The following is a 25,346-nucleotide window of genomic DNA, read 5'->3' on the forward strand; positions in this document are numbered from 1 at the left end:
GGTCTTTCTTTAGAAGAACAGTTGTAGACAGATAGGATTGTGTCTGCCGAAATGGAGATTCGGCCTTTTCTTTTTTTAAAGGGGAGTTGTGCTTCTGAAGTATGCTTAAAACTGTTGCTTTTCAGATCACGGTCAGTTGAATACATGTTTTTTCTTAAATAATGTAGTTTTGTTAGGTGAAGAGCAGTTCTGGCTGTATACTGGCATTTCCTGTAAAAGCAAAAAAAAAAAAATTTTGATTGGCATCTGTTTCTTGCATTCTAACTTCTGGTGAAGAAGAGCTGTAATTTCACAGTTGGTCGGAAACATACCTTGTGGCATTGGCAGATGACACCAGGACCGTAAAAAGCACAGAGGAGAGCTAGCATGAAGGGGGGTCTTTGAGGCCTGGTGAATGATGATTGTGACAGAAATCCGTATGCTGAACTAATGACATTTTTTCTGTGTTTGAAGTAATTTACTAAATTACTTAGTAAATTCAGTTAGTTCAGAATAACCCTGAACATCACCAAATGCTTTATTTATATGTGAGAGCAAGTGTTTTGGGCTGAGCAGGAGAAATTTTCAAGAGCATGATTGTACTGGGTCAGACTGCTTTTGGTGGGGTTTTTTTTTCCACCCCACCCCACCCCTCCGTCAGCTTTTGGCTTTGTTTTCTCAGTTAAGTCAGCTACACTGTTCTCCTTTCATCGGAGTGGGTAATGGCATTCTGCCGCACTGTGTTTTTTGGCATTGGACTGTTGCAGTCAGTGCCAAAACAAATACACTATAAAAGCTCAGGTACACAGACTTTAACCGTCTTGGCTTTCCTTTTAATGTTGGCTCCTCGTTAGTGTTTCTTCTCCGTCTTCATGAGTATATGCCTCTCCGTTTGCTTTTTCCTGTTTGTTAGTAGAGGTCCTCACTTCCTCTTTCCTTCCATTCTCGCTGGAACATGGGAGAAGGAGAGCGAGCTCACTGAAGCGGGAGAGGGGTAAATTCTGTTTGGTCAGCTGCGTGTAGACTCGGGGTAAGCTTGTGGACAGTGTGTGGACCTGATGGTCGGTATGTGTGAGGGTCTCCGTCACCCTGCATCTGGAAAGTGGATTTGGCCTGGAAATTACAAGATTTAGTATGAAAATTAAATAACAAAAGAAGTATTTGTGTAAAAATTATCTTTCATTCAGTCACTTAAATTTAATTTCAAAGTCTTTCGTCTGTTTCTCTGGGTCAGTGCAATGCCGGAATGCTTGTTAGTAACTCTGCAGACTTTGTAGGTTGTTACATCTCCTCAAATTCGTTTCCTGGCTGTCTTGCTTGAAGAAGTAAAGCTTGTTAGGTTTGGGTTGGTTTTCTTTTTTCAGACTGAGTCTTGTTTTGCTTAAAACTGTAAGTTTTTTCCCCCCCATGCTCACCGATGCGTGAGCTAACGGTGGGGCTGTAGTTGTCTCTGTGTGATAAGGCATAGTGCTTTGGAACAGATTCTGTTAGAAGATGCGCCTTTACTGGAGGTCTAGTGAGGGTCTCAGTTTCGCACTCATAAACTAGACCTGATTTTCCTTTTAATTGCAAAAAGGGGGAGTCTTTGTTTTTAAATACTTGGTATCTTTTAAAAGTCAATAAACTGAAATGGATGGTGATTTATATTTTCTAGATTTTCTTTTTAAAAATTTGTTTACACTCAACAAAATCACAATCTGTCACAAAACCTGAATGTTAGCTGAGGAAAGAGAGTGCTTCAGAGGAAAGAAGTAGTCAGACAGTTAATATATTGCCTTTGTTTAGAAACTAGATTAATCTTCATGATGATTTTAAAGGACGAATTTTGCTACTGACTGTTCCAAAGGATTTTGTCATCTAACTAAAAAGCCATGTTTTGAAATGACTCCTCAAAGCGCAGTGTATGGCAAGGAGATGGGATAGTCCGAGGCACTGGGTAGGTGCGATGGGTAAGGCACAGCCAGGTGTGCAGGAGAGACACACGTGTGCATGCAGACCCTTGATTTACCCCCAGATTAGTGCCAATCTCATTACATCTGGTTTAAATGTAAGCAGGTTAATGATTTTCACCTGCCTCTCCTTAGCCCTTCAAGATGTGTGGGTGTTAAACAAGATCAGTGGTCATTCTTGCACTGTTTTTCTGGTTGTTGCAAGGTGCTAAGGCCCACGGAGTTAGAGGAGTTATTTTTTTTGTCACGTCTGTGTCTGAGGTTCATAGAGTGGAAGTTTCCGACCTAGTGTTTGGAACGCAAGGAAGCTTTGAGCCATTCTGCATTGGGTCAGTGCCGCTCACTTTGTTTAGTAACCTGTTCATGCTTTGCTTTCTGTTTCAACAAGCATTCGTTACCTGGGTAAAAAGTGGTTAAAGGCCATTAATTTAAATAATCCATGGAGGTTAGAAATTGCAATTTAATCAGAAATTGAGATCTGAAAACTAGTTAAGCCTTTTCCAAGTTTTGTTTTGAGAGGAAGCAGTTTTTATTGTAGAGTGAATTAGAATAATGTCTGATAAAATATTAATTGTTTTGTGGTGTCCTGGTTATGGGATCAGTGTAAGATTTTGTGTCCTTCATGACAAATTTCTTTGGTTATAAGAGGGTGTTTTAGACCGTACATGACACAATGAATATACTTACCATTCAGCAGGCTTAACTGATATGTCAAAGCAATCGTTTGGAGGTTGGGGTTTTTTCCTCCCATTGGAGTACCTTGCATAATTTTGGATCTTGTAAACGTAGTTATGAAATGTCTTTGATAGATTTTATTACTAGTTTAAAGCTAATCACAATAGCCACAGGCAGCCTGGCCCAGTAAGGTGATCCTTCTGGAAGTTAGCCCCTGCAGCCCTGTACTGCAAGCAGAGAGCTGAACTCTGAAGCGAGGTGGTACTGTCAGGCTTGGGGGTGGGGGCTGGAGGTCCTTGTCAATGCCAGGCAGGCAGATAAGGACTTTTTTAAGGTAATTCGTAGGTACAGCATTTAGGATTCTGTGTGAATGTGAGCGTCTGCTTGTGCATGTCAAAATGCAGGTGAATTTTCACTAGATAGCCATGACCCTTCTTAGGACTCTTTTTTTTTTTTTAACCTTTGGTTCATAAGGTTTTCATTTGGTAATGGTTTTGTCACTGAGCATTTGATTTCTTTTTTGTTCACAGGGATTGTTAGTAATGTCTTTTGCTTACTGTTGGGGAAGTGGGAATGAAATAGTGGGGACTACAAACAGGTGAATTAATTACTAGGTTATATAAAGAAGCAAGAAGCCTTCTTGCTGTCTTTCTCCTCTTTTCCCTTCTATTTCCAGCTTGAATGTTTTGACCTGAGATTGATTGCTCACTGACTGAAGAAGATTCTTTTCCTTAAGTGTTTAAAAATTACGTTACACTGTTGGCTTTGCTGTGCTTGTTCTGGCCTGCTGTCTGAAAATGAATATCTGTGTGTCTCACTCTGACATAAAGATTGAATAACTTTTTTTTCTTGGCATGCTGCTACTATAATGAGGAACAATATCAGTGGGGGCTAGAAAGTATTTAATTGTAAAATATGTGTGTGTATGTATTATATTTAAATTCAGATACTAATTAGTCAGCAAAGTGGCCAAACCACTAGAAATTGTTTTTAGAATGTAAAGGAGAAATAGAGCCAATAATTTTTTAAAAAATGCTTTTGGCCATGATTGTTCAGTAAAATAAGCCTGCTATTGATATCTTTTTTTCTTTTTCTAATGCATGTTTTCTCACTGTTGCTTTCCAGTAGGGTGTGATTTGCATGGTATGTGCAGGAGGGTCAACCTCTGACACTTCTTGACCTGAAGTTTGACTTGACATGTAGAAAGACTAAATTGCCAAAAAATCTGGCGCCCCTGTAGCCTGCGAGCTGAGCATATGTGTGACTGGTAGTGCTAAGTGACCTTGCTCCCTTCTTTCTTTCCCGTAACGAAAGCAGCAACACAGCGTGCTCTGGGTGCTGTAGGTGACCTGGCTTCGGTTTTCTGCCTTTCCCCCCCAGTTTGTTTAACCACTTCCTCAGGAACCAACGCGACTGCTTATGCTGGTCGAAAGAAGTTTTCCTGACCTACCAGTCTGCTTGTCCACTGCTGGATGAAGAATATAGGCAGATAAAAAAGCACGCGTGTTTGAACTTCCAAGTTTTTCAGTGTGGAATTCGGGTTGTGTAATCAAAATACCGAACCATAAGCCAGTGTGGTTGAGCCTACCCCAGGAGGGGAATTTCGTGCAGACGAACCTCATCACATTGTTTTCTGACAGGCGTTCTTCAGTGTTAGGGATGTGTTGGGGACTTCAGTGACCTACGTATTCTATGAAATATTGCTCACCTACTACCTGTGTTTTATATTCTTGCTGAGTTGTTGTTTAGTATGTCTGAATTACAGGTGGTTTTCCATTGTAATACAGTGATTCACTGTAACCATCTGTGAAATTTCTCAGACTGAGCAATGCTTTTATTTAGTGACATAGAGGAGGCAACCATGTGTACTGTTACGCAATTGAGCACAAGTAGTACTTGATTTCGTAAGGTCACTCACAATCACAAAATGACTTATTACTTGTTTTCTCAGTAAAAACTTAATATTTCTGGTTTTGGCTGAAAGATAATAGCTGAAGACATAATTGGTGTTTTTCCTCAGCTCTAAAGTGAGGGTAGTTTGTTTCTTTACTTCTTTCTGTCTTCTTCAGAGTCTGTTTGAATGTGATTTGAGTCAGGTTGAGACTTGATACTGTTGAGACTGCGATTCGTTGTGCATCTCTTTGTTATGAGGGTATGGGTGAAAGAATGGTGAACGTTTTTGTGTTGTTTGTAATGCTTACCAGGAAACTTCCTTCCTTGTAAATTCTCTTGCTTTGATTTAAATGTAATTTAAATTTCATCTTTTCTTATCTTTTCCTCTAGCACGTGGGTGTTAGCTGATTTTAAAACAAAACATTTTAAATGGTATAATTAAAAACCATTTCCCCTTCTGTCTGGTTTCGTTTTGACTAGAATGCTGTTTTTCTAAAATAGGAAATAAAGACCTCTAACACATGAAACTTATGTAAAATATTGTTAAATAGAATATTTCTTTTTCTAATACCAAACAGTTTAGAACAAGTTCAGTCCATTCATGAGCTTCTTGTAATGGGGCTGAGGGTAGGGTAGGGAGAAGAGCTTTGTATGAAATGAAGTTTAAGTACAAATGGGAATACTCTTCAAAATCTAAACAGTAAACCAGCTGGCTTGTGAGTAAGGTGTAGAACTTGTCCCTAGTTTTCAAAGCCTATAACGTTCCTTTTTCCTGTATTCTCTGTCTAGAATGGGCCTTTAGCCTAGTCAAAGGTTTCAAAAATACTCTTGTAACATTTGCTTCCTTTTTCAGTCACCTGGTTTTCATTACAGTTACTTATCTGCAGTTGACAAGCCTGAAGTACTTAAAATGTAGAGCAGATACTTTTATCAGATATGTATACAGTTTAAACACGCCACTCCCCACCTCCCCCCCAAGAAAATCCAGCCCAAACAGAAAACAATCAGCAACCACAGGTGCCTAACTCAGTATTTAAGTTCTGGAATTTACTGCTAGATTATAAAATATTGGCATTCTGCTTGCACTTCGTGTGCTTCTGTGTATGTTAATACCTGTCCTGTCTTACAATTTTACCGGCATGTTTAGGTGAGATTCTCGTTTCAGTATTTTTGATTCCTCCTGAATGCAAACAGACAGTAGGGTCAGATAATCGAGCTTGCACGTCTGCTCGTAGCAACTGCCCTTTCAAGTACACAAAAGAACATGAAGTCAGAAACTGGGAACATGACCAGTTGTGTTAATACATGTGTACTAAATACTAAGTAACTTATATTGCCTGTTACGAATTTTTACATGCTGCCTGTAAAAATACTGACTTAGCTGGAGGACACCTGTATTTTTTTAGGCTTCTTTGATTCTGCTAATAAAGTGTTTTTTCAGTGCCTGAGTGTCTGATTCTGCACATAGCCAGATGTCCTGCAGTCTTGACTGATGTTATGCGATGAGTAAGTCTTCTAATTTTTGCTCTGAGAAGCTGTTTTATTGTATATGATGGATTATAACTTGAGTTTATGGGCCAGAAGGAAGGAGTGCACATGGCTCTGTAGTGTTGTGATTTGGATAGTTCATTTTAAGTGGAAAATCCTTGGTTCTACTCTCAAAAAACGAGAGTACAAGCTAGGCTTGGTGAAAGTCGCACTCTTGCTTTGTCTTGCTGTTCCCTGAATAACTGCTTATTTGTGGAAAATGCCATCTTTAACTTAAGGAAATGTCTGTCAGTCCTCCCTCAGCACTTAAGAGTAGTCTGGAAGGAAGGCCTTCCAAGGGCAGGAGGAGTGTGCATTAAACTTGAGGCATTCACGTCTTGAATAAATCGGTATTGCATGGAGAAAACTCCTCTGCTGGTTTATTCAGCCTTTGAGCAGATGTTGTGCCTGCATCCACAGGGAGTTCCAGAGCTGTGAGTTCCAGCAGTGGGCAGAGCCTTTTTGCAAGCCCAGCACGTAAGCCCAGAGGAGGGACAACATCCCACATGTTTATCCCCTTGGTACTTCTCCTGGGCTAATAATCATCATCTTCAGTAGTTCCCTACTTAGTCACCTACAAAAGCCAGTATTCTCTCTCGGATGCCTGGTATGTCTTCTGTATTGCATGTGGGGAATTGTAGGTGTTTAATTCAGAGCTCTTTTGGCAAGCCACCTTAAGCGTTTTGTGTAGAGTGCTGAGGTCTGGGATGTCCTACCCTTGCCTGCAAGTGAACTGACATAAAGACCAAAAGTCTTAGGGCTAGTAGGCTCAGTTCTGGTCTGTGATGCTGAAATTCTTTTGGTAAATGATGCAATCTCTCATTCTCCATTTTTCGATGTGTAACATGGAAGTGGGCTCTCTGAGAAATGCTCTGAATCCTGTGGCTGAAAAATTCTACATTTGAAATGTTATTACTAAAGGGGTTTACATGATTTTGGTTAAATGTTTGTGCAGAGTTTTGTATTCCCACCACTCGTGATCGTTTCCCAGGAGTTTTTGCTTGCAAGTTTCTCTCACCCAGATTTTTGGGGGAGGCAGCTTTTTGCCGTATTGCTTAGGCCTGCTGTGTCACAGACAGAAGGGTGATGTTTCACAAAGCGGGGGTTCACAGTGTGGTATGCAGATTGTTGCTGCTGTTTTCGTCACATGTTGTTAATGGAGACCGTCCAGCTCTGCTTTGCTGCGTTTGTCAGGTTCTTTTAGGAGCAGAACATAGAGTAACATTGTCCTGCTACCAAATCTGAATTAAACTGGACACTGAGGGCTTGTTAGGCAAAGTGAAGTTAAAGGTATGAGAAAGGAAAAGTAAGTCTGTTTCTCTAGAATACTTCAATAGTATTCTTGCTTTTTTTTTTGTAGATACACACGTATATGTGTGTGTAAACACACATGCATACCTAGAGCATGTGTATACATGCTACACATACTGCATGCTATACACATGTAGCATATATATATGTGTTTGTCACCAAGCGCTGGTGTTTGCGGGACAGGTTGCTCGGCACAGTATCAGTATCAATACCAGTGCAGCCACAACTGTGTAAACACTGTTCCTTGTGCAGATGCTGAGTGAAGTATCAGTGGCCTTTGTCCATTATCTCACATCAGTACAGCTGACCTGCCGTGGCAACGTAAACTGAACTGAAAAAAGGTCACTTAGTCCCAGGATGTGTCCGTGCAGGTCAGTGTGGTAGTGTAGTTTAACCTGTAGTGGTGTTGGTACAGCTCCTTTTGAGAGCGAAGTGCGGCCATTGTGTAAAGGCTGTGGAGGCTGTTGGAAATAGTTTAATGACCCTAGCCTTGTTCCCTTGCAGCCTGCTTTTAACGGAAGGACCAAAGTACTGCTCCTACAGTGCTGATACTTCGTGGCCTTTTCTTTGGTGGTGTAATACAGAGCTGTTTTACAACAGGCATGTCAGCTCCGTTCCGTGGTGGCCGTGTCCTTGGGTCTCTGGTGCCGCGGTGGCTGGCAATGTTGTCACGGCTTGCATGAGCATGCGGCTGCGCTGCGGCCGACCTCGGGCAGGCATTGGGTCTTGTGACGTTCTTAGCTTGGCTGCCTTACAGAAACGCTTCCTGTTTGTCTCCTCCTCCTCCTGCTTTTTTCTCTTGCCAGTTCCTAGATTGTGCAGTGTGCTATTTAAACAAAACGGTTTCATGGGTTGTTTGTATACTTTTGCATAGCTGTAACTTTCCTACAGTGGAAATCTGCAGCTTTGTTCTGTAAGGAATGCAGCGTTTGCCAGGCACATTTGTGTTTCACAAGTCTGCACTTGGAGTCAGTTTTCAGTAAGGAAAAAAAGAAGATTCGGAAGTATCTATCTGAGTGATCAGGAGGGTGAGATGAGGTGGGGGCCCGGTGATGAGTGTGCCGAGCTGATTAGCTGGATCTTACTCATTCTACTTGACAGAACTTGATGAACATCATTTATCAGGATCATTTACAGACAGTGGAAGCTGGAGGGGGAGGGATGTCTCTGAATGTTCCGGAGCTTTGTGTGAGTCTGTAGGTAGTGATCTTGGATCGTTTGCTCTCTTGGGGAGTTGGATTGTTTGCTCTCTTAATTTACAGAGGGATTTGTGGGCTGTGTAACAAATGAGTATTCAGATTGCACGTAGAGAAATAGTTCTGTAGCAGATAGTGTTTCCCCTTCCTATTACACGATGGAAAATTATGTTTCGAAGTTTCTGCATAAGCTGATACTGATGTGAAATGGCAAATGACTTACAGCTTCAGACAACATTGTGGCATTGCAGATTCGCTTTCCCTTTTCAATTGACATGTCGGTATCATCCTCGCCTAACCACTTGAAGCTGCTCTAAAAATACAGCAAAAGGAGGCAGCTGGTAACTGTTGCAGTAGCCACTTCAGTTCAAGCTGAGAAAGCAGCCAGTGTTCCTTAGCCTGTAGACCACTAAATAAGGTGTATCAAACACAGAATTGTTATTTTTTTTAATGTGTTCAAGATGTTTGTTGAACAAATGTTGCTACTGTAGTGCGCCCCTCCTCCTGTCTTTTTAAATGGCACTAAAAAAAGTAAAAAGTCAAATCGCTACTGGAATGCTGATTATTGAGGGAAGACATACCTGCCTGTACAGGTGGGTCTGAGAGTCCGTGTAACTGTCTGACCTGAAAGTCATGAACATCCCCGTCTGTTGTAAGGACCAGGTTCCAGGGCTGTGTGGTGTTCCTTGACACGACAAGGGGTGTGCTGGGGGTCTGTCTCTCTTGTGTCTGCTCTACTTTTCAGCCTCGTGCCTTCATGTCAGCACCACATCTGAAAGGACTAACATGCCCTTTTCTTTACAGATGAAGCCAAACTGTCTCCCTTTAATTTAGATTATAAGCAGTTCAGGGCAGTGACTGCGCTTTCACTGTGCGTTCCGTGGTGCCTGTCTTGTTAGAGTCCTGACTAATGCCTGAAGCTCCTGGCCTAATGTAACTGTAAGTAACAGACGGTGACTGCTTCAAGATCTGAACTGAGGAATACCTAGAGAGCTGAGATTTAATGCAAGTACCTACTGAGCCAACCACAGAGAGATACAGAATGCAATCTTCAGCAACCTTTAAAAAAATCAGTTGTGTAATCCTCTCGGAACAGAGCAACTGTAGGTCACAAATTTAATACAGACTTCTGTGTTTAATCTCAGTGGGAGTCACTTCCATGTTATTTGAGTTCTTTGTGGGAGGAGATGTTTATGCAGAATATAAACTACACATTTCTAATGTGATGCAGTTGGACCAAAGTTCTTCCTAAAAGTTAAAGCAAACAAATGAGCCATCTTTTCCTATTCCCTGGTATGAAGTACGGAACATTTTAGTGGACGCTGGTGTTTTTGGCATTGTACAGGGTTGGTGGACTTGTTTGCTGGCTTTATGCAGAACACTTAAACCTGGTGTGAACTCTGCAGAGTGAGCACTACTTCAGTATAATTCAACATTTGACAAGCAATCAGTGCTGGTATGTGAAATATCTGAAGGTGAAGTTATAATTGTCTGCTACGTGGTGGAAAGTAAGAGTAATAGTTTGCATCGTAATGCTTTGACCTGCTGGTTGAGAACCAGTTCTATGCATAGATTATAACACAGTGAAAGCAAAAATGTTATTTCGAAGTGGGAGATTGCTGCTTGGATTTTAATGCGAGGAAGACTGTTTCGTGTTCCTGGCAAGGAAGGTGTAGGGTAGTGGTTTGTTCATGCAGCACTTAATCTGTGTTGAAGTGCGTGAATGGTTTTGGCTTCTGTTTCCGTTCGGTTAATTTTTCACCTTTCAGTCTGTGTACTTCAGGGTCAGGTTGGGCTGGTGGTCCATTCAGCCTGTTTTTCACTGATAATGGCTGTTTAAGGGCTTCCCTTTCTCTTCTGTTTGCCAGTGCCAAATGTTGGTTTTCTTGATAAAGTTTTGGTCAAATTAGACAAACTTCTTCCACTTTCCCAATCTGAAATGTGAGCCAAACCAGCTCTACCTGGCTGTCCTCTATCTACTGCAAGATTACAATCACAGTTGTGGGAACTCTTCAGCTTTAGAAATAGGAAAATTGGAGTTTGGAAATCCAAAACCAGAAAACTGAGACACGCGAGCAAACGTGTTTCTCAAGTGAAGTAAGAATTGCAGCAGTTGAAAAAAACGCTTCTGGAGTCTTTACTAAAGAGTTTAAAGTAGTTACTTCAAATAATATTTCTGTGGACTGTGCTTTTTTTTCCAGTGAACATAGTAAAAATCTTAGCTTTAAACATTCTTTGGATTGGGCTTGTGAATTGAAATGCAACAACTATTTGTAGTAATGAATGTAAATCCAGAAAACAATTCTTTAAGACGCAATGTTAGCTGGTTTATTTTTCTCTCTGATCTAAATAAGAAAGGTGAAATCTAGTAGTGGAAAAGTATATTGGCTTTTCTAAACAGCAAAACTAGTCACTTTCCCGATTGAAAATTGACCCCCTCCTTGCTTGTCCTTTTCATTAGTATTTAATTTTATAAAGAAGCTTCTTTCACTTTTGTTAGCTTAGTTTTCTCTGATAGTCTGTGATCTTAACAGTTTGATATGTACTGTGATTTGTAGCTTGGTGAACGTATTTTGGCATTTTACTGGAAGTCCTGTGTTAGCCTGCTCAGGTGATCCTGCCCTGGGGCAGCTTCTGCGTGCTTCTGCTTCCCCAGTTCCTGGCTCTAAGGTGTGAATCCAGGCAGGGAAGGCTGTTCTCAAGCTGCTCCACAATAAAGAACAATAAAAATAATTTACAGGTATGCTAGGATTTAATCCTCTTCCCTTTGTCCCTTCTCGCATACCCTTGTGTCTCTGATGTCTTATTTTTCCTCTGTGACTCTTGACTGGCTGCTCCAGTTATTTATAGGGTGTAGAAGAATTAGGTGGCATCATACCCTTTCGTATTTTTTGGATAATTGAAGTTGTCTTTTTATTGTTGTTTTCTACCCTTGCGGAAGTGTACTTGGCATTTCATTTTTTTTTCTCATCATATTAGTTGGCTATTTGAAAGTGTAATGCTATTTCTGTAAATTCTGTGGTGATGGATAGTTGTTAACGATTTTACTTCATTCAGATCCAAGTGTTGTGTGTTGTAGAATCCCTCCTTCCATGTCACGATCCAAGTTGGAGGTCCTCTCAAAATTTGGGCATTCAATATCGGTTTAGTTGTAGTTCCAAAATTGCTGTTTATAAAGATGCATATGCATTTTCTTGACTAATGGAAATTTTGCTCTGTTTGCCTGTTTTACTGTGTTCTGCCTGCGTAGGTTGTTAGCTGAGATTTTGTTTCTAATGTGAATTTGCAGACTTTGCTACTGGGTTGGGATGGGAGTTGGAGTATCCCATTTCTATGACTCTACCCTGGGATGGTGATTCATCATTTTCTAGTATTGGCTGTTTTTTCCCTTCAAGCCCTTTAGCTTAAAAACATGCATGTTTATTTAATTCAAGTTTTCTAGACTTAGAAGGCAGCAAAAAAATTAGCTGACATCTTCTGGTGTCTTGAATGGATTGCGAAGGACAGCACTGTGTTACATTCTAACTTTTCAGCTTCTTGTGCATGACGTAAAGGGTAAAAAGCTTTATCGGTGAAGCCTTTACCACTGCAGCATAGGAATAGGTACTGTATAAATGGTGTGTATTGTCATGCGTTGCACAGTAATTTATTCTGTGTTCTTCTTACCAGATTACCAGGCTTTCTGGCAACATCTTTAAAATGGCTTCTTGTATAACTAGTGTTATGAAACAGAAGTGAAGTGCTGTGGCTTTTTTCCCTGTGTTCAGTGGACTGCCTTATTAAAAGCCAAAAGAAAGGTTTTAAACTTTACCAGTGCTTTTGCTACTTATGCTTCTGTTATTTCTGTATTTCAAAATCAAGTAGACCTCATGTGGATGTAATACAAACAAAAGAATTTAAATTTTTCATGGAAAGTAACAGGTAAATGTGTAGCCTGTGACTGAAACCCAAGCCAGAAGGTGGCTAAGGTGGCTAATGCGCTTGTGTGTCAATAGCCGTTCCGTCTGTTAGTTGAGTCCCTAGGATAGGATGTAGGTTAATGAACATGACTAGCTGTTTTATGTAACTGTGCTGCTAAGGTGGAGTCAGCAGAGCTATGGCTATCATTCAGGATGTGTTATACAACTGTAATATTGGAGCCAATTCATTTGACACTTTTTTTTTTTTAAATCTTTTATAGTGTGCCGGTCCAATAAAAGTCCGTGGGTCTGTCTGACGTGCTCGAGTGTCCATTGTGGAAGGTGGGTACAAAGCGTTAGTGTGCAGATCTTTTAATCGGACCTTTATCTTTTTGCTTTGTTCCTCAGCTCTGAGGCAGCTCACTCAGAATTTTCCTGAATGCCTCATAATTCCCTGAAAGAAACCTTTCGTGATCTCATTGTAAAATTGCATTCTGTAAAAGATGTTTCTACTGTAATGAGTTAAAACCAACAAGAATTCTTGGAAACCCATAGATCTAAAGTTGGCACAGCTTACTTTGGGAAAAATAGAAGCTATCCAGGTTAGGCAGAGAATACCTTAGATGTACTGTAGTGTAGTTTTGGAACACAGTTACTGCCATTACATACAAGGACAAGTTCCCACCAGAATTCCTGCCGAGTACACGTGTGTTTTGTCTGTACTAGTTGAAGTACACCAGAAGAATTTGTAGAGGAGTGATACAGTCAATGCTGTTATTTGCATGTCAGGATAATTGTAGAAAACTTGCTGCTACGTAAATGTTTGAGATGCAGGTATTAAGGAGAGTGCAGTTAGTGTTGGTGTTTAGACAGTGCCTAAGATGTCAGCATGTTTTCATCTGTAGGGCAGCATCCATGCTGATGTGCTTTCATTCTGGAAAAGCGTCATTAAACTTAGTGACTTTGTCTTTTTTAAGTGGATTCAAGAAACTCCATGTTTTGTTTCTTTGATCTGGATAGCAACAAGTGCCACATTTTTAATAATGTGTCTTATTCAGAGTTTTCAGCACAACCGCCTTTTTTCTGTTTTTATTTATTCATTTATAAAATAAATTTATACTTAGTGAGAGCTAAGAGAGGGGGAACTACTTCATGTTATCTGATGGTGGGAAATAGTTTGGAATATTATACTTGTTACCAGTTTCTAAGAAGTACTACTGCTGTCCGCATATGACCTTTCTTGTGTGCAGTTAGTAGACACTGAGTCAGTTATTTATGCAGTTTGTTCTGACTTTTCAAACTGCTCCCATCCCTAGAATGGAAAATAATTGAATGAGAAGAATGTAATATACCTTGTAATGGGAGCACTTTTGATCATGAAAGCCCACAGCATATTCTCCTGTTCAGATAATGTTTGAAATGAAAGGAAGAGAAACCCAGCTTTTCAGATCTTCACCTGCAGTACGCCCTCCGGGTTGGCGTCGTTGGGACCACTGCTGACCGAGTGACAGCAGCGGGGTGTCTCTGGTGGAGCGTAGCTTGATAAACCTGTCATTCGCACTGGTTGGCAGAAAACAGGCTCCTGCAAGCACGGCTCTCTCATTCGGGTTGTGCCATAATTGCTGCAGGATTGTGCTGGCACGGCGATGTTGAGAGCCCTGTGGCTTCAGTGTCCGGACGAGCACAGCTGCCTTAGCAGAACTGCTTACATCTGCATGGAGAAGTGTAGGACACAAAGACCTTCGTGTGGGGCAAGCGCAGAGTTCCTATCGGTTAGCATCACTGAGTTCAACAAGCAAGAAATGGGGGAGGAGGGGATTCACCAGAGGTCTGGCCGTGTTCGTCTAAGCGTTAATGATTTTCAGCTAATACTTAGGGCTCTTGCATTTGTAATGACACTTTTGGAACTAAAGATGCTTAATTTTCTAGATCTCAAATTTTGAGTCTGAAAATGCTCATTGTGTCAGCAAAAAAGCTGTAGGATTTTAGATTTCTTTTTCAGTTACGTGACCCCCAAGCCCTTGATCCTTTCAAATTCGTGAACTTTATAAAATGCAGAATGCTTTAATAGTAAATTGTGCTGCAGAATGGGAAAGCTTACAATGGATGTGCTTTCATACGGGGTCAGCACACTCTTAAAGTGATCACAAACAGGATCAGTGCTGGGTGGAGAAAAAAGCAGAGCTGTAAGAAAAGTGTATGGGAGAGCAATACGGAGAGCTAGCCCTCTTACAGATACAGAAAATGGGAGCTGATGAGCTTCTCAGTTGTGGAGCTGCATCGGTCTGTTTGGGGCCCAGATCCTGGGGTTTGGTACAAGGGTGCCAATTTGTGGTTGCTAGGAAGGACGTGGAGAGATTAATTTGGGCAACGTGGGAGAGTAAAGGGGTAAAAAATAGAAAATTTAACCAATGTTTTCACACAGGTGAATTGCCTATTTTAATCCCCGTATAAATATTGGATGCTTATTAGGCTGCCTTGTTTCTTCTTCTTTTCAATGAATGTCGGTTAAGTAACTGTTTAAAAGTACAAGACGTTTTTGTTCATTTATTTTAGATATGTGAATGGCCATGCAAAAAAGCATTATGAAGACGCACAGATTCCTATGACCAATCATAAGAAAGCAGAAAAACAAGAGAAAGTTCAACATACTGTGTGTATGGATTGCAGTAGTTACAGTACATACTGGTAAGGGTTTAAACACTGTAATTTGACAACTTCTTACGTACTAGAAGGTGAAAACTTTAGACTCCTGTGAAGCATTATATTACACACATTTCTGAGCACTTCATCTCTTGATTTCCAGACCTGGCTGTTCAAAAACAGTTCTGAAATAATCCTCTGCTTTTGCATGTGTATTGTAGCCCTGGTTGCAGCTAAGCTCCCACATTTCAAATGACTTAGCATTGATTTCAAAAAGTTTCTGCTATTTATGTGGTTTGGAGTTGCTTCTGTTTGCCTTGGGGTGTGTTGGCAATCTAACCTTTTAATTGCAAAAGCTGCTGTTCGGTTGGAGTTACTTCTTCCGTCAAACTAGTGAGCCTTTCACATGTCCTTTATTTGTCAGAATATCAGAAAGTAAAGTCATACGCTATAGTTCCTGCCCAAGAGATGTAAACTTGAGGTGTGTATGTGTGTGTTTTGTTTGGGTTTTTTTACCAATATTAATTTTTTTCTTCACTCTGAAAGAAAGGCTGCTTTCTTTGGTGCAACCTGTATGGGTGTGGGAGAGTGGTGGATCCTGTTGGGAAGCGGCATCAATGCCCTGGCAAGATTAAGTAGCGGAATCACAGAAGTGATTCTTTTAATAGAAGTTTGGCCCAGGCTGATTTATTCTATCAGTTTCTTAGTGAATTATGAGCACTGTTTAGGGAGATTTAATAGTTAGGCTGGTAGTGTCGGGGTCCCCATCTTCCATGTTCCTTAGAGAGCGAAGACTGGAAGTCTATTGAAAGCAATGCTTTCATGCGTCCAGCAGCTTCCATCCTCTCCATTCCTAAGCAGATCTGTTGGCAGCTGCTCCCCATTGCTCGTTAGCTGCATGGTTTCCCATGTATGTCATCGCTGGTGTGGTGCAGCACTGCAGGATCTGAACAGTGCAAATCTCGGGGAAATACGTGTTATGGTCTTGTAAAATCACTGAGTATGTAGCTCCACTGATGAGTATTTTGTTCAAATAATTGGGTGTCTTCTGTGTACTTCATCAGGGAAAAATCTGTTTGCTGAAGTTTGGGTATCTATTTTTGTGAGGAATACTTCTGTAACAAGTATTTGTACCCCCTGCAAGTAAAGTCACAGCTAGTGGTCTCACCTGAAGAAATTTTGTTTGAAGCAACTCAAAAATTACTCGGATGGTGCATGCAGGAGTGACAAAAGCTGTACGGATGTTAAGCACAGAAGAAAGGTTTGAGTGGCTTTGTGATGCACAGGGATTTTGCTTCTAATTACATTTTATTTAAGTGACCAGCATTTTTATCTGCTTCTATGTGAAAACATTAGAAAACTTAAAATTTTTCCGAGTGATACATATGCACATGTTACCAGCTTTGAAACAGCTGTGGGAAGCTAAGTACGCTTTCCCGGTTAATGCTCTTAACAACTTAGTTCTATGTTGTGGCTTTTTGTTTTGTTTTCTTTGAAGTATGATCTGTCTTGTAGACACTCTGAAGGTAGTAATGTATGGAGAAATCTTAGCAAGGTATTTGAAGTCTTGATTATATATCCATTTACTTCTGTCAAATAGTGTGCTCAGGCATTCCCCAACCGTGCACACACTCAGGAAGCTCGCTGGTGTTTCAGAGCATGTTTGTGGTAGGGAGGATGAGAGGCAGTTTAGCGTGTGATGTCTTTGCTGCGGTAATCGAAGTAGAAGGCTGAGTCATCTGTGGATGAACTGGAACTAATTGTAGAGAGCTTTGCCTTGGGGAGTTCCTGTTGCATATAATTCGCTAGCAAATTATAACTCTCCTGTGCTAATGGGAATCTGAACAAGTTTAAAAAGCAGCATGTCTTTGCTTTCATTTAGGATATTTCAGTTTTTTCCTGCCTGATAATCAAAAAAAAGATACCTGAATTTGTTATTGCACCCAATTTTTTCAGTGAAAATGAGCTTAGATGCGTAAAGATGAAGCAGAAAGCATTCAGCCCAGCTCCTCCCCCCCCCTTTATTTCAAACAGCACGGTAGGGGCTACTCTCAAACAATGCTTGCCAGCTGAAGCAAAGATTTGGCTGAATTTGAGTCTAGCTGCTGTGGAGACTGAATTTTGAAATGTAATTTGTTAGCTTCTTCAGTGTAGACATGAATCCAGCAGACAGTGTTATGTTTATGCAACGATGTTTCTTTTAAATGGACTTCTATTTAAAAATTAATATTTTATGCTAGCAATGTGGGCAACCTCCGTAATTTGAAAGTTGAGAAACTACCATTCTGAGACTTAATTGAATTTTACTTCTACTGTAAAAATAATGGAGATATTTTGATGCAGTACTGGTTTTTATATTTTTATTTGCAAGTTTGTTTACTGTGCAGAGTGGAGTGGAACACTCTTGTTCCGTTTTTGTCCTGTGGATCCCAGTATTTAGTATCTTAATTAGCTTGCGTGATAGTAGCAGTGAACAGGCCTGTAGTGGCTCTTTGCTAGGCAGGAGGCATTTAATCTTTACTTTTCTTCGGCCATGTCATAAACTTTCATGCAGACCTGAGAGCACAATCCAGGATTTGCCTTAGCTGTTCTTGTCAGTCCAAGGGGAAGAAATACTCTGTGACTGTTGAAGCTACCATGGTTTATTGAATTTTGTTTCTAGTTCACATGCAATCTTGCTGTAAACCAAACCCAGATCAAGCAGTCTCCTCTGATGGCGTTTCGGGGTGGAAGTGCAAGTGTGTATGTTCTCTTTCACGTGATCACAAGCCTTTGATGTAGCTTCAGAAGGAAAGTGTTTCCGTTCTGGTGGGATGGTGGTTGGGTTTTTTTTTGGTTTTTTTTTTTTTTTTTGAAATAATCTGAGATGAGGTTTTTATTCTATTTATGAATTTGGTAATCTTTTGAAAAATACAGGCATGCTTGACGTATCATTAAGTATTGGGCAGCTAGGGATTTGCTTTCCAGAGGGCTTTGATCTTTCTTCTGCATCCTCCTATTCGCCTGTTCAGTCTTCACAGTGGATAAGTTGAGAGAATGTTAATTTTTTGTGTATTGTGAGAGTACTGTTCTCTTCTGGATTATTTGGTCACTTTTTAGACAGCAGATGCAGTACTAAATCTTCAGACTGAATTATGTTTGAGACCCTAAACACTGAGAAAAAGACTCCTGAGCTCCACTGTTTGGAGATAGTCAGCCTTTCAGTTAGTTCTGAAGCACTAAGCACAAAGAGTTTACAAGAAGCACAGATATTTTTTCTCTTTGAGCTGTCCTGCGGTGCTTTCTCCTTCTGTGTTAGTGGCTGTTTTTCTGTGCATGAGAAGTAAAATGTGTTAAAAGCCTGCTTTCAGCAATGTTTCCTGAAAGAGGACTCCTGTAAATTTGTTTCCTCTGTGCTAGTGCAGGGACAGTGGGTCAGCACAGAAGGAGGAAGGCTGCCCTGTGTGTGTATTTGCATAACATGTCTCCCACGTTCATTAATCCTGGACACAATTTGCAGGTCAGATTTCTGACCCATTAGCCTCCTTGCTGTCTCTTACAGGGACATTTTGTGCTAATGTCACATCCCCCCCTGCCCAGGCTGATGTAAAAATAACTAAGTGCTGAGGACTGTGAAAAAAATTCCTTAGTTTTTCTTTTTGTGATGGTGGTTCTAGTTAAAAAACAGGATTACTGTGCTAGTGCATGAGCATCCGAAAATGAGATTGCTTAGGACCATTATTTTACATTCTACTGTCAGTGGAAATTAACAAGGTAAAAAGCCTTTTATCAAGAGAGTAAAACTTGAGTTCTTACTCATACAAGGCACAAGTAAGGAAACTTGGTTTTTCTTGATTTTTCTTGTCCTGTAATTCTTCAGATCCATTCGAGGCTTTTAAACATAGCGTAAAGTTCTGTAACATACGGGAACGGCCAGCACTAAGCGTGAGTGTTTGCCAGAGCAGTGCCTGCGTTCGCTGGCTTGCCGCCATCGTAGCGGCGAAGGAGGCCAGAAAAGACCAGGCCTTGGAGGTGTCAGGGGTGCTAAAAATAGACAGTGTGTGGAGAGGAGTATGCTGTGCTAATCCATGTAAGGGACCCTGCCCGAGGTACAGGAGATGTTCTGTACAACTGCTGTTAAAAGCATGTTGTAGAACTGCTGTGTGCAAAAAGGTGTATTGTTAATTTGTGACAGTCCTGAGGATCACAAATTAAACATCTGCTTTGAGTGTCAGCCTCATATGTAGGAAGTAATCTCTCATCAGCGTACCTTGTCAGGTGTGTGGGCTTAGCAAATGTTAAGCTGTTAAAGCTTCCTATGTGGTTTACTTTGCTTGTCCAAACCAGATTGGTAGTAGTGCTATTATTTCTAGTAGTAGTGCTGAATCCTCAGTGTCGCAAGGGAGGTGGTTTAAAAAACCTGCCTGTTAAAAAGAGAAATACAAGCAGCTTGTCTTACTAAGTGAATCTTAACATTACTTTTCCATTGTTGCAAGGACCCTGACATTTAATGATGTATTTGGGTTTATTCCTCCATCTTGGGGAAGGTGCTAACTTGCAGTTTTATGTAAGGATGTAACTGGTACGTGAGATCAGACTAAAAATAAAGGTTAACGTGATCTTTAGGGCATGGGAGCAACTATTAAATCATCTTTCAGCGGTAAGTTGGCTTAGATGCTTTCAGTGAGCTTGCATCTGCTTTCCTTCCCCGTTTACAAGTGCTAGTAGCTACGGCCAGGGTAGCAGCGTGGCTGTGCTGCTGCAGCTGGGGGTGGGCACGCTGGGTGCTGAGGAGGAGTCGGACTGGGCCGTACCCACCAGCACCGTACTTACCGCTCGCCAGAGCTGAGCGGGCTGGTTTGCTCCAGCGTTGTCCTTGAGGAGCAAATGCAGGAACACTTTGTGAGGGAACGGTAGGTGGCTCAGAAAGCTGAATAGGACTCCTTAGAACGTGGCTGAAAAATAAGCACATTTACAGACTTCCCCCCCGCCCCCGAACTAACTGGTCTGTGGCAATCTTCGGGGAAAAAAAATGTCTGTTACTGGCAATAGCTGTCATACGGATACTTACGTGAGATCAAGAAATTAACGGCTGTGTTCAGTGTTTGGAAATCTTGAGAGTCATATTAATTTCTCTTCTCGGAGGCAAAAATCGGCAAAGATCCTGGACAGACTGGTCTTGCAGACCCCTCCTGGTGGCAAGGGCCTTTCTCAGCTCAGTAGTCTCTTCAGCAGCTCGGTGTTTGAATTAACACTCGCAATACCATTACCTTGGAACTGCGTTGCAGGTTTATGCAACAGAGAATGCTGTAAATTCCAGTTCTGCCTGAAGTCTATAGCTTCGTTAGTGCGGAGCCTGAGACGATGAGGATGTATTTCGCATTTGACTCAGTCCTGTGCCAGAGGGAAAGGAGATAAATAGCTACCATTCTGATACTAAACATATCCAAAGTAAGTTAGTTTTCTTCACCAGAAGCGTTGGGCTGCCTGCCAGCGTTTGAAGCTGCAGTTCGATGCCTCCCGGCGAGCACGGGGCTGGCAAACACCGCTCAGAGCCGAGTTACCTCTGCGGGACGTGGGGGCAGCTGTGGCCAGTCTCTGCTCCTCCCTGCCGTGGCGCTCTCGTAAGAGCCGCTGCAGGTGATGTGAAGTCTGCTCTTACCTCCCTGTTTCTCGCGCCAGAGCCCGGGTTACCTAGTTCTTGAGCGAGCTCTGGGCTAACACCTCGAGAGGCTGGAGGAGGCTGTGCAGAGGGCCTGGCTTCCCGACGTGCAGCTGGGGGGCTGCGGGGCTGGGCTTCCTCGCTGGGTGCACCATTTGTGCTCCTCCCTTTTAAGGGATTTCTGTCCTGCTGTCCTCTCCCCTTGCTGCTGCCCCACCCCTGTAGGCAGGCATTGTCTTTCCTTCACAAGTGGGAGGAAGGGCATTGATAAGAGGGTCCACATCACTCTGGGACCTCTGTTCCCCCTTTTTTTGTGAGGTCAAGAAGTGCAAGGGGTCTAAAATGCAGCAAAGCAGCAGAAGGAATGCTATCTTATGACAGTGTCCTCCTTGTGCCAGTTTTCTTTGCTACTCTGTCCTTTCATTTCTTCACATCGACCTGTGCACTGTGGATTTACATGTACTCAGCAAAACAGTGAAATAAGGTGCGGGGTTTTTTCAACATTCCCTGAAAGACCCTGTTCCTCCCCTTTAGAAATGATCTGTAACCTTTGCCGTTGTGCAGTGTGTGGAGCGTTACAAGGCCACAGTTTGTGTATGAAGTTATAACGAACATCATTGCTTCTTGGGAAATGTGAGGTCTTTGTAGAACATTACAGGATTGTAGACTTTTGTAGCCCTTGCTTTGGCTGAGAGGCAACTTGGATTTGGCTTCACATTTGCTTTGAGGCAATGGGGGGATCAGCTTCTCTCTCTTTTTCAGTGCAGTTACTTCCTTTTGCACACTTACCCTGCAAAAGCACAAAATACTAGCTGAAGTTTTATCAGCGTTTCTGTATATGTAAAAACTATACAAGACTTGAGTGGTTCCTGTGGTTAAAGCAGGAGGTGTGAGTTGGCACAGACTTCTTTGGACAAACCACGTTGTCTCTTAGTGCATCTCCTCTGGTCTTTTTTGCGTAACATAAACTTTTACGTTGTGTGTGTATCTGTTCAGCACCTCAGGCTTTAATGATAGCTTTACGGTATTACAATAAATAAATTTATGCTGTACATTAATAAAAAAGTGGTATTCTGTTTACCTGATGTCAGTTGATCTTTTCTGATAAATCTTCTATGGATTGTCTGCTAATGCTGCTTCTTATTACACCTTATGTTTGAATTTTTGTGGAACTGGAATTCCGCATTGGGACAAGCAGTACGTCATGCTTCTGATTGCTAATAAAGAGCTGAGCTAGAAGCAAAACCATGTAGTAAGGTAGTGCCTGTACCTGCTCTTGCTCTGGAGTAGTTTTCAGACGGAACCAGGCTCAGTGTGTAGGTGTTGTGCTCCCCTGCTCTCCTTGTTATCTTCCACTGAATCCCTTCAGTGCTTCCCACATGTAGGCTGGCATGACTGTTCTGCAGGACTTCGCTGAAATCCTTTGCACATTCTGATCAATGTTTTTCTTGCAGTTATCGCTGTGATGATTTTGTAGTCAATGATACCAAGCTGGGCCTGGTACAGAAGGTCAGAGAGCACCTACAGAACTTGGAAAAGTAAGTTGTTTGTTTCCATCCGGACTGCCTTGGGTGGACTTGCAATATTGCATCATTGAAGTAGTATTCAACAAGTATTACATGTTGAATATATCTATTTTGGTCCTTCTTTGTGTGTGATACTGTGTATATTTAAATACCCTTTTCATCACTGAGAAGCAGAGGTGCAGAATGAATGGATTTGGCTGATCTCATGTGTTTTGGTTCTTATACGGTAGATCTGGTAGGAGCAGTGTGTGGTGATACAGGAATTCAGATATCAATTATCTTTCTTGCTGCCTAGCTAATAATCACTGTCTTTTTTTCATATAAATGGGAGGGAATTTCCAGAACACAATCTATAGTTTTGTCAAAACCAGAAGAAGTTTCTGGAGCAGAGAAATTGAGGCAAAAATGCAGGTGGAAGTAGTCTTCATATTAATTGCATAGTTTGATTTCCTAACAGAAAGATTCAGAAGGCTTATGAATTTGGAATTGTACAGAAGAGATGTGTTTTTCCTCTGCCTTTATCTGGCGCCGTTCCACTGAAAAGCCAATAATACTAAAACCTTTGTGATGCAGATGCTGTGGCCAGAGCTAGAGAGCAAACAGTCTTGTCACAGTTTGCTGGGATGTCTTGTATGATACTAAGCGGAAGTAGGTGTGCATACAGTGCTTCCAAAGACGTTGGAGTGTCCCAGAGTTCAAACAGGCCTCCTGCTAAGGAAGTGCTGTGATTTTGGGAAGTCTCTGGATCCTCCCCGCGTTAAGTGTGTCACTTACCATGGTGGTAATAGGAACACTTTCATTATTTCCATTGTCTTTTTGATGGGTTTCTCGGGTATGTAATGAGACGTAAAGATGTTTAAGCATAATGAGAAGTGCATGTGAGTATTTCGGAAATGTCGAGGAGAGTTAGCTCCTCGGGAGGTAAATGGTACCATGGAGGCTTCCGCTGTGTGTAATGAGTTTTTGAATGAAAAAAAAAAAATCTGGAAGAAGTTATGGTTTGGTATTAAATTAGAGAGAAGCCATAAACTGGTAGAATTGAGGGGCCAGTAATTTCCAGTGATGTGGAAAAGAATAACTAATTGTTGTTATAACTTTGTATTAGTATCACACAAATGTTACAACCTCATGTATTTTTATTTAAGTAAGAGAAGTCAGCTACGAGACAGAAGTGCTAGCACTCAAGATGTTCTTGATTTTTTGATAACTTTGTTCTGATTTGTTGAAGATGTCTTTCTAAAGGCTTGGCTGGTTCTTCTGACAGAAGTATGTTATGATGTTATGGAAAATTCTGTATGAAGCATTCCTTTGATTAAGGAAAAAGATCAATATTTCTGATGAAAAGTAGCATGCTACCGAGGCCACTCCTTGGGGTGCGTACTGTAGCATGCATAACTGAAAGCAGTTACCCTTGGGCATGAGTGTTGAAAATAGGATGTGCCGGTGTACTTCGAGGGAGATGCGGTCTGTTTTAAGACTGGAAACACATGTGGCGATCAGGAAGCTCTTTGCTGTCAGTAACTGTCTTAATGACAACTGATGGCAAAGGTCCTCACCGCATTAAATACAGGGATGATTAACTTTTGTCCATTTCACACAGTATTTTGTTTTTATATTAAGTAACCTCTTTTCATTACTTTCCAACAGTTCAGCCTTTACATCAGACAGACATAGGAAGAGAAAACTATTGGAAAACTCATCTCTGAACAGCAAGTTATTAAAAGTAAATGTAAGTATGACGGATCCAGTACAGGGAGCGTAAGGGGTTTTTCTAAACCTCTTGGTGCTTATAGTTGGCCTAGACTTGAAGTACTTACAGTTGGTTACTCAGGTTCTGCTTGGTGCTCTTTGTCTTTCTCATCTCCTGACCCCCCCACCTACAAGAGTCATAAAAGTCTCACAAAAGAATGTTTTATACTCTGCTGTGTTTCTGTTGACCTGGCCTTTGAGCTTCCCCGTGCCTGAGAAGGGTTTCATGCCGAGAGGGCGCTTCAGGACGGTTTGAGCGTGGTGGGATCAGCGAAATTGTGCCCGTTGGGATTAAAACAGGGCTAGACAGAAGATTTTCTGAGCAGGCGAGGGTTGTTTGTCATTTTTACAGTGCAGAAGGCAGAGAAGCATGTGCACCATCTTTTTCTAGGTGGATAAGAGAGTCATTGGTAGGAAAAAGTAAAAAATTTTAACAAACTTTTAAAAGAACTTAGTAAAACTTGCTTTCAGAAGGAACTGTGGACTATGAAAGCTCTTCTCATCTCTGATCTCCCTGTTATTTTAACTTCCCATCTGCAGAACAGCACCCAGGAGAGGATGCTCCAGCCCTTGCTAGATATCTGAAGGCTGCATAGTTTGTTCCAGAAAAAGAATGCTCCAACCCAGATGTCTCTGTTTTCCATGGTGTGGGTTGAGGGAGTTTCTGATCTGCCTAATTTCTGCCAGATTTGAGGGCGGGAGAGGGGAGACACTGACCTAGCTGTATGTAGCTGCTTCACTTTCACCCCTGGCCAGGGCAGAGCTGCTGGTGCTTGAGGCTGAAGGGCCGCCGCGTCGTCACAGGGAGCTGAAGCAATAGCTGTCCTCAGCTACGAGGAGCCGTTACCTGAGCACAGCGAGAGGTTGTTCGTTAGAGGGGTGTGAATGGAAATAAGAGGGTAGGAGCAGAGCAGTCAGTTGCTGTTTTGCAAAGTCTGTAAGGATTTCGTTACTTTTAAAATGCGCTATCTGCAGTCAGTGTAGGGCCATCTGAATGGGCTGCGTGTGCTTCATGGACTGTCCCAGTCTGGGGGTGATTGAGGAAGCCTGGGAGAAATAGTGGGGTTTCCTTTGCTATGGCAACACGTGGCGTCATTGTCTGGAAAACTCAAAGCCAGTGAAAACCAGAAGAAACATTCTAGGCATCATGTAGATACAGAGAATGCAGAATTAGAAAGCATGAACTTAATGCTGCTTTTATTCTTCTGCGTCTGTGCTGTTTTCTCAGTTTGATTAACGCTTGAGTATTGCCCGTGGCAACAGATGATCTTTGTGGTGTTGGCACATGGGATCCTTATGGAGAAAAGACAGGGCACTGCTGTTTGTGTTAATGCCCTGCTGTCTCACCCTGGGCAAGA

At 41.7% G+C, this 25,346-nt stretch overlaps 1 protein-coding gene across 7 annotated transcripts in view; it reads left to right on the forward strand.

Moving 5' to 3' along the window:
- USP3 (ubiquitin specific peptidase 3) overlaps positions 1-25,346 on the forward strand; it is an 84,502-nt gene that overhangs the window by 45,229 nt on the left and 13,927 nt on the right. For 4 of the 7 annotated variants that reach the window (XM_075431840.1, XM_075431837.1, XM_075431841.1 and 1 more), the window contains 4 exons: positions 12,711-12,771; positions 14,986-15,117; positions 22,168-22,251; positions 23,887-23,968. In XM_075431840.1, the coding sequence (XP_075287955.1) occupies positions 15,035-15,117; positions 22,168-22,251; positions 23,887-23,968 (249 nt within the window). In that variant the 5' untranslated portion in view covers positions 12,711-12,771; positions 14,986-15,034. Of the gene's footprint in view, positions 1-919; positions 1,010-5,983; positions 6,003-8,649; positions 9,470-12,710; positions 12,772-14,985; positions 15,118-22,167; positions 22,252-23,886; positions 23,969-25,346 lie in introns of those variants that run through there. The other 3 variants (XM_075431839.1, XM_075431838.1, XM_075431842.1) reach the window with 3 other exon arrangements.

Source organism: Opisthocomus hoazin, chromosome 10, assembly GCF_030867145.1.
Source record: "Opisthocomus hoazin isolate bOpiHoa1 chromosome 10, bOpiHoa1.hap1, whole genome shotgun sequence".
Classification (NCBI taxonomy): Eukaryota; Metazoa; Chordata; class Aves; order Opisthocomiformes; family Opisthocomidae; genus Opisthocomus; species Opisthocomus hoazin.